General features: G+C 49.1%; 1 protein-coding gene across 1 annotated transcript in view; it reads left to right on the top strand.

Annotated features, from left to right (window-relative positions):
• KDM4C (lysine (K)-specific demethylase 4C) overlaps window positions 1-8,709 on the top strand; it is a 311,865-nt gene extending 303,156 nt beyond the window's left edge. Inside the window, exons 20-21 of the mRNA XM_006881356.1 lie at window positions 3,046-3,138; window positions 8,533-8,709. Coding sequence (XP_006881418.1) covers window positions 3,046-3,138; window positions 8,533-8,709 — 270 coding nt within the window. The remainder of the gene's footprint in view (window positions 1-3,045; window positions 3,139-8,532) is intronic.
• Window positions 8,710-9,009: the final 300 nt, after the last annotated feature.

The raw sequence follows: 9,009 nt of genomic DNA, 5'->3' as shown, positions 1-9,009 counted from the left end.
GACCATCGCTCCTGTGCACGGTGCAGTGTTACGTGGCAGCTTCAGGTGGTTGGTGTAAGGCCAGTGATTAGTACTTTTGCAGCAGAATGTTCTGAACTGGGCATTAAGTCCACCGGACACACATACAATGGGGTCTCCTGGAAAGGACGCATCACCCCATTTTTCCAGGGAAAATCATCCCACTCCCAAACAGTGAATGCTGCGGGAGCTTCTTAGCAGAGCCGGGTGCTCCACGAAGATCACATAATGAGGAGACGCTGCAGCAGGTTAATTAGCCAGCGCCGTGTGAACTCCTGCTGATGCTGCGATGACCAAGCGACATGACGCTATGGGCGTATTTATAGACCTCATGAAAAAGTGAAGATTAGTATTAAAAAATTACCCTCAAGCACAAATAGTTTAAATTTTGCATTAAGCCACGGTGCCTTTTGAGATCATTTTATAGTGTCTGATTATTCAACCTCAGCATCAGATATGCAAAAACATTGACAAAAATAGATATAAATTAGCATCTGTTGCAGTGTTCAATATTTTAACTACATGTTGTTGTTTTTTGACCCTCATTCCAACCCCAACCAGACTTGATTCTGACAACCTAGAGAATAGGCTGATACCTTCACAAAGCAGATGATGCATTGTTCTCTCCCAGAGCTGCCAATGAGTTCAAACCACCGACCTTGGGGTTAGCAGCCAAGCACTTTCACCACTGTGCCACCAAAGAGTCTTTTGATTTTCATAGTATTCTTGACTTTCCATTTTATAAATGAGGTTTTAAAAAAAAAAAAGAGGTTCAGAGATGTTTTAGTAATTTATTCGAGGCTCGTGGTTGACAGAAGGGCCGGAATTTACTCTTAGGGCGGCCCGTCTTGCTTTGCCTGAGATGGTCCCCGTTACATCCCTGGAAGTCTTGAGTCTAGGAAACTCCCCAGACCCAGGCAGCCTGGAATGCTGATCACCCACAGTCTGGTAGACCTGGTGTCCTCTCTGTTTTACACTTGACCCCTCGCTGGCAGGATCTTAACACAATGGGTGATGGAAGACATGTCTTTGTAGGCAGTTATAGCTCTGATAGCACCGTGCCTGAGAGCTGAGCCTAATAAGCATTGAAGAGAGCGTCCCGCTGACACAGAGTCAGGGAGAAGACCGTCCTGTCCTCACCTTGCTGAGCTAAGACCCAATTTCACCCTATCACCTGGCTTAGTCAGATGTGAGCAAGGAAAAGTAATTAAGTATTTTATCTTTATTTTAACCTAGTCCTCAAACCCCAGCAGAATTTTTTTTTAAAAAAATGAATGGTATAGAGCTCCTGCTTGGCTTCACTTTCCTTTTAACTGGCTCCACTAACATTTATTTATTCAAAGGTTAAAAACATTTCAGACCAAAAAAGTTAGGCTTTTCAAAGATGTCAGCAGTGGTTCCTCTGAGGACCTGTGGGCACAGCCCTCTCTGCATGGCCTGTGCAGTTTCTCCTAGAAGGCTTCTCTTGGGTTTGAAAGCTCACAATTGAGCTTTTCACCCTGAATCTAGCCACCTGGTGATGGCCCACTGAAAGCTCTGGTTTCTGTAAGCCAGCATCACCTGCTGTGTCTGGCCAGGTACAGAATGTCAGGACAACAGGTTATCGAATTATTTGCCAAGTGTAGGGAGCAGTGAGTGTTGAACATCCTGTATACAGATGAGGATGTTTATATTAATTTTTTAATTTTGTGTTTGTATACATAATTTATATACATTGTGTTTCATTCATGTACATTGTGTTTCATGCCTTTCATGTTCACATTGTGTTTCATATAATCATTTCTATACATTGTGTTTTATGAAATTAATCACTATTGATCTATGCCCACTATTACCAAGTGCTTTAGATTCCCGGTGGATCTGTGCCAATTCCTTCACCCTCTCCCTGTGCCCACCAAACTCTGGTTCCCTAGTGATTACATACAAACACACATACTCTCACACAATTCTCTTTCTCTCTCCTCCCCTGCTCCCCCCACCCCCACTTTGGACTTATTTACCAGGTAATTTCTTCTAAGGAGATGTCAGTGACATCACTGATTTGCATGTTAGGAAATTGAAAAAGTGGGTTTTACCTGGCCTGTTCAATTACTCAGAAGTGAGCTTTTTTTAAAAAAAAATTTTTTTAATTGTGATTTTAATGAAAATTTACAGAAAAGTTAGGTTTTTATTCATTCATTGTTGCTTATTTTCCTCCTTCTCCCCACCCCCTGCACACTCTGTAATGCACCTCCTACTCTGAACTGCTGTCATACAGATAATGCCAAATAATATATTCCTTTTAAATAGTTCTTTCCTTCATCTGTTCCAGTGCAGTGTTCATTATCCCCTCTTTTCCTGGTTTCCCCCAAGCCCCCATGTCAGTCCAGTTTTATAACAGTGGTGATGTGCAGTATTTGTCCTTTTGTGACTGAGATATTTTACTCAGCGTAATGTCCTCCAGGACATCATATTGTGTGATGTTTTGCAAGGTACTTGTTTTTCAGTGCTGTGGGGCATACCATTGTATGAATGTGACAGAGAAGTGAGCTTTTGAAGCCAAGGTCCTATAGGAACTTGAGAATGATTTACCTGTTAGGGAGGATTATTAAGAGTAGGGCAATCGATCATCTTCTCAAAGACACTGTCTGCCCAGTCAGGTCATCAGATCAGAAAACCACATCTCTTCTTGTTGATTCCCACTCACAGCGACCTTAGAGGACAGAGTGGACCTGCCCCTCAGGGCTTCCGAAGTTACCTGTAACGCAGTAGGGAGGCAGTTTGCCGCGTCGTACTCTTCAGCTGGTGGGTTTGAATGACTGACATTTGGTTAGTGGCCACATTTTAACCAGTGCATTACCAGAGCTCCCCGTTCCCTCGCCCACGCTCATGTGTCTTGCCCTTCTTTTGATGAGAGATGGGCTCCACCTCTCTTGGCTGTCTTCCTTGTTTGCAGTTCGTTTGTGACAAAGCAGATCAGAACCGGGACAAACTGACCAGCGTTCGTTGGTTCTTTTTGATCTGTCATGATACCTCATTTCCCATCAGGTGGAATTTGAAGATGGATCCCAGCTGGGGATGAAGAGAGAAGACATCTACACCCTAGATGAAGAGCTGCCCAAGAGAGTGAAGGCTCGCTTGGTAAGTCTGGCCAAGGGCCCCAGCACCCTCGAGTGAAGGCCTCACCTCTCCCCTGTGCTTCTCTGTCTGTCTGCAGACGTCCTGGACCTTGAGACAATAATTTATTACAAAGCGGTCTGAGGACAGCCAGATGTGAGACTTCTGTCACATTTTCCACCTTTCACAGGGTGAACTTCTGGTATTTTGCTGTCATTTGTGTTAGTAAAAAAATGTGAAAATTTCTTCCTCTGACAGATTTGTGCCTTATACATGTTTGACCTTTCATGGAATTTTCTGTGAGGCTTTTACCAGTCGTAGGAAGGGACACCATCCAAAGGGCCCTCAGGACGAGATTAGAGGGTGGCATGATTGGAGGCCCCTTTTCCACGCTTGTGTCATGTGTTGATTTCCTGCTCCCTCAGAAACTCGCTGTTTCAGTTATGAGTTAAGCTAAGCTCTCATTTTTGTAACAAAAGAGGAAACAAAGGCCAAATCATCATACGGGAATAATAAGATGATCTCTGCTGCGCGGATACGAGCCTCTGGTACGCGGTTTTATTGTTGGTGGCCAGTGGGTTTGCACCAGCTCACGGCCGTCTTATGTCTAATAGAATCAGTGACACATCACTCTGTCCTGTGTCACCTTCATAAGGATTGGTCCATTGTTGGACTGCTCAAGTCCCAGGCAGGCCATTAAAAGATAAATAAGCATGGTCAGATAATCAAAGCAGAGATGGCTGGAAACGAGAATTCACAGTAACTCGGGTTCTATATTATTGTATCGTAAATACTTAGTGGGCCCTGAAATGAAGTCAGTTTATTACTTGGACTGCATCGGGGATGAGTGGTGGCTGTGGTTAGATGACACTGAGGGGCTTCTGACTCCTAAGGCCGCTGTGAGAACAGAAGGGACCCCACACCGTCGGCCCGATTGATCTGCTCTTCACTCCATTGGTGCAGCCAGTGTCTCAAACAGGGACGTTGGAATGAAAGAGGGTTTTTTTTTTAAATCAAGAATTCCATTTGTCATAATAAATGGCATTCCTAGCTTTGAGTGCCTGCTTGTCTTATTGCTGCAGCGATAAGAGTTTTCATCACTGGAAGAGCCAGCATGCTGGGAAGGGCCAGCCGAAGAGAGTGCAGCGGTCGCCCAGCTGGATTGGCTCTGTGGCTGCAGCCCTGGGCTCCAGCGTGGCAGAGCCAGGGGACGGCGCAGGGTGTGGCAGGCTCCGGACTGTTGTTCATAAGGTCTCTATCAATCATATTTGACCTCAGGACATCTTAACAGCAGGGCTATCATGTGATACATGAAAAACCCCCAGAACTGACAATCCATGTATTCCCTCCGTCATCCACTTGTTAGTGCCTTTCCTAGCAGGTGTGATCTTAAGAGCAGCTCGCTGTGTCAGGTGTGAACTGAACGGATTGTCCTTTATACCCATGACCTTCAGATGAAGGTCTTTCAAAGTGGGAGTCCAGAGAAAGACGCTGGAAGAGTGCTGCTCCCTCCCTGTCAGAGAAGCACTGTGTAGGAAACCCACCCACCTGAAGTTGGATTAACCACCAACCATAACCACAGAGAACGAGGAGATCAGACATTTCTGTTGTCAAGACGTGAGCTAGACCTGGCAGATCTGGAACTCAGCGTTCTCTGATGTAGAAAGCTCTTGAACGCAGGTTTCCTTTCTAAGATGGTGAGACAATCGCTTCCCTCTGCCCTCCCTTCCTGTTTAGAGGATGGAACTGGAGCAGGCAGCCCCCTGGAAGTTTCTCAGGTCTTTGATTTTCCTATCCTAAATTAGCATCCCAGCCGCTGTGTCTTGTAGGGTTCACACACCACTTTCTGATCCCTCAGAAGTCAGCTCCTCCCCACCCTGCTCTGACCGCTGTCTCTGCTCACTGTAGGTTCAGCTCAGCTGCCTAGATGACCTCGCCGGCGGCTTGATCAGAACACAGTACTACATCTACTAAGCAACACATTCAACTTAGTTTTAATTCTTGGGAGAAAAATTTTAACACAAAGACAATAGAAATCTATAAACCACCTATACACGCTCTGAATGCAATGCGTGACACCGTACATCTGAATCTGGTGGGAGGTCCTTTCAGGAACCAGGGCTCACCATCCCACTGACTACTTGAGTTCTTCCAGAGTCAGACTTCTTCCCCACGTAGCAAACCTGCCATGTCTTCAGGTTGGTCCAGAACCTTCCAGCTCTCGCTTAGCGTGTCTGTGGTGCCTTTTTTTTTTCAGTCAGTACAACAAAACTCATTGGAAAATTCATTGATGGGAGATGTTTTGATTAGGGAGTCTGTTTTTCTTTTGGGACTTTTTAGGGAGTAGGTAGCGTCCCTCAGTGGAAGGCCTCTGTTTTAATGACTTCTGCTTATCTGACACTAGCTGACTTGGAGAGAAGGTTTCCGGAAGAGTCAGCAGTCCACCTCAGCGATTGTGCTGGGTCCTCTCCGTGAACTTCAGAAGTGGCCCCATTACCTTTTATTGTCTCCTGGCGTCACCATAGCAACGGTGCATAATTAGCGCCTGTGGAAGTGGCTTTGTCTCTGCCTGAGGGGCGGGCGCTTCTTGCACTGGGCAGCTCTGAGGCAGCCTCCTCTCTGGTAACTTCAGCACTAGAGGCAGTCGGAGCTCGTTCAGAGGAGGCCGAGACGCACACAGTGATGTCCTCTCCAAATTTCTCTCCCTCCGGGGGGAGCAGGCCCACTTGCCCTTCTGAGTGTTCTGGAGTGTTCTTCCTGAGTGAACCTTGTTCAACCAGCCAGGATAACCGTCCCTGGCCGAGAACCAGCTGAACTGGCCAAGAACACCTGTTCGTATCCAGGCCCCTCTGCAACTGTGATTGTTCTTCTCTTCTTCCCCTTTGGTAGAATGTGTTTTCAAGCCCTAAATGCTGACTCTGCCTCAGTCGTCACCTAGGGAGGTGGCCTTGGTGACCGAACAGATGCCCTGGCAGGCGGCTTGTTGGAAGCAGGGCAGTACAGGCGGTCAGTCGGAGGGGACATTAGGGCTCGGCGTTGTTCACTGTTAGAACTGCTCTTTCAGAACCATGAAGCCAGACGTGCCGGTTTGAGTAGGTCTGAACCTCCGAATAGGTTTGAACTACCAGCTTTTTAATTGGTAGCTGGACACTTTACCACTTACACTACTCAGACTCTTCTAACAGAACATTATGGGGCTTCCCTGCAGACTTTAAGGAGCCCTGGTGGTGCAGCATTTAAGTTTCTCATTGCTAACTGCAAGGTTAGTGCTTCAAACCGCCCAGGGGTTCCAGGGAAAAGGAAGTGGTGACCCGACGCCCCAAAGATTAGTGCCCCAGGCCGATAGGCGCTGTGCTCCAGCATGAGGCGTCATTATGAGTTGAGCTCTCGCCAGCAGCAGTGTAGACTGTGAGGAGTGCTAGGTGGGTGAGTTGGAGCTGCAGCGAGGTAGACGCCTCCTGCCCTACGCAGTGTGGGGCACCTTCCTCCACTGGCACGCCCTCTGGTGGCGGCAGCCACCCTCAGGAACCTTGATGTGGGAAAGCCTCCCCGTCTTCACAGTCCTGATAGTGGTGTGCTGAAGTGCAGGGCTGTAGGAAGCCAGCAGAAAGCCCCTCGTTTGGCCTGTGGCAGAGAGACAGTGGAGCAGCTCCTGTAGAGGAAGCAGCATGTCCAAAGACGGGCGGCGGAGGCCCTGAGCCAGCAGAGTGTGGGTGGGCCTCCAAATAATTGGGTGACTGACCACAGTACATGTAGGTGCCAGTCTGAGGGAGACAAGGCAGGGATTATGGGGGTGACTCGATGGGCACGCGGTTAACATGCTTGGTGGCTAACCAGATGTTGGTGGTCGAAGTCCACTAGAGGCCCCTCAGAAAGCACACCTGGGAATCTGCTTCTGCAAGATCACCCAAACCCCCAAACCAAAACCATTACTCTTGGGTCAGTTCCAGCTCATAGTAACCGAGTAGGGTTTCCAAGCCTGCAGATCTGAAGGGCCATCCCAAGGAGCTCGGGGCGTCCAGAAGGTGGTCAGGAATGTCTGAGGGGTCAGATAGTTCGAGGGGAACTTTCCCTGATGGTTCTCTATGAAGGGTCAGCCGAAGGAGCTCGGGGCATCCAGAAGGTGGTCAGGAATGTCCGAGGGGTCAGACAGTTCGAGGGGAGCTTTCCCTGGTGGTTCTCTATGAAGGGCCATCCCAAGGAGCTCAGGGCGTCCAGAAGGTAGCAAGGAGAGTCCTCTGTCAGACAGTTTTAGGGTTTAGGGATAAGGAAGAAAGGATGGAGCTTGGAGGTACATGTAGGGGAAGCCTGGACAAATGGGGGTGTGGGGAACATGCGCCCTGATTGTGGGCTTCTGACTAGTGTCCGTGCGTGCCATTTGGGGGTGTGTTGTAGGTGCTGCCTAGGTGGTTTTGACTCCTAGCGGCAACAGAATGGGCCCTGCCTGGCACCACCCTCATGAATTTGATGCTACTGTTGCAACCAACGGCAGTGTAGACCTTAGGGAGTCTCTCACTGAGCGTCTTGTGACCCCATGCTTCACCCGGCGGGTTGTCTTTCTCCAGGCCAGTCCCTCCTGCTAACACATCCAAAGTATGGGAGATGAAGTCTCCTGTTCCCGGCATCTAAGGAGCATCTAGTTGAGACAAGCTTGCTTGTTCCGTCTTTCAGTTGTAAGGGGAAGCTGTGGAAAGGAGAGTGATGAGGGAGGCTCTTGAATGCAGTTTAAGCCAGGTGGACGTGTATGTGGGGCAGACTGGCTCAGACAGGCTTGGGGACAGGAAGGGAGCTTCGGGAACAGAGGTGGGAACATCTTGGACCGGATGCAGGACTGAAGCCCTTCAAGTGGATGGGAGTCTCCTGGGGTCCGATGAGTAGACGGGAGGGACAGATGCAAATCAGAGAGTTAGAGGAACAAACAATTCACAGCGATCAGAATTGAGCAACAGAGGAAGTGTTTCAATCCACTGTGATCAGAATTGAGCAACAGAGGAAGTGTTTCAGACAGTGGTCCGATAAGGTGTCAGATGACATCAGGGTGTCCTAGGAACAGCACTCATCCCCTAGACAAGAGATCTATTTCCAAGGAGAGGCTGAGGCAGTGGCCCGTAACTATGAATGGGGGTGAATGCGAGGCCACTGTGGATGAATCTGGGTGAGAGCCTGGCAGAGAGGAAGGTGAGGGCCCTGAAATGTAAAGTTTGTAAGATTGTAGACCCAGCTTTGGTTTTGGGGTCTATCCAGAGGTGAAGTGTGAGGTTCTGGAGAAAGAGGGGTTGAAGGAGCCACATGGCCATGGTGAGGGAGGGTCCAGAGCATCGGGTGAGCCCTGCCCCTGCCTGGCTTGCTGCACGCCCATGTCCTCACGTGGCAGGCTCCAGTGTTCCCTTCTTCCCCGTGTAACCCTGCTCTCTTCAGTCCACAGCCTCTGACATGCGATTCGAGGACACGTTTTACGGCACGGACGTTATCCAAGGGGAGAAGAAGAGGCAGAGAGTGCTGAGCTCCCGGTTCAAGAACGAGTACGTGGACGACCCCGTGTACCGCACGTTTCTGAAGAGCTCTTTCCAGAAGAGGTGTCAGAAGAGACAGTAGTCCCGGGGCAGCTGCAGAGTGGAGCAGCTCGTTGCAAAGGGGGGTGGTGCCTGCGGGCCAGGCGGGGTGGGTGACTGAGGGTGCGCCCTGCTTCCAGGTCCCAAAGCCCCTCACACTCAGCACCACAGTATTGATTGGATCCAAACAAACAATCCCAAGCCATCCTCTGGCGAGCTTGCCCTAATGCCCAGCTCTCTTTTCTGAGCCCAAAGACTTTTTGTAAGTGAAGGGAAATCACCCACCAGAAAATGAAAGCCACTGCCAGAGAAGAGAGGCACCCTTGTAGCTTAGGGCCCCGGT

Source organism: Elephantulus edwardii, unplaced genomic scaffold (assembly GCF_000299155.1).
Source record: "Elephantulus edwardii isolate Elephantulus edwardi_28Jun2011 unplaced genomic scaffold, EleEdw1.0 scaffold00014, whole genome shotgun sequence".
Taxonomy (NCBI): domain Eukaryota; kingdom Metazoa; phylum Chordata; class Mammalia; order Macroscelidea; family Macroscelididae; genus Elephantulus; species Elephantulus edwardii.
Note: the sequence above shows the minus strand (reverse complement) of the source record. Positions and strands in the feature narration are given on the sequence as shown.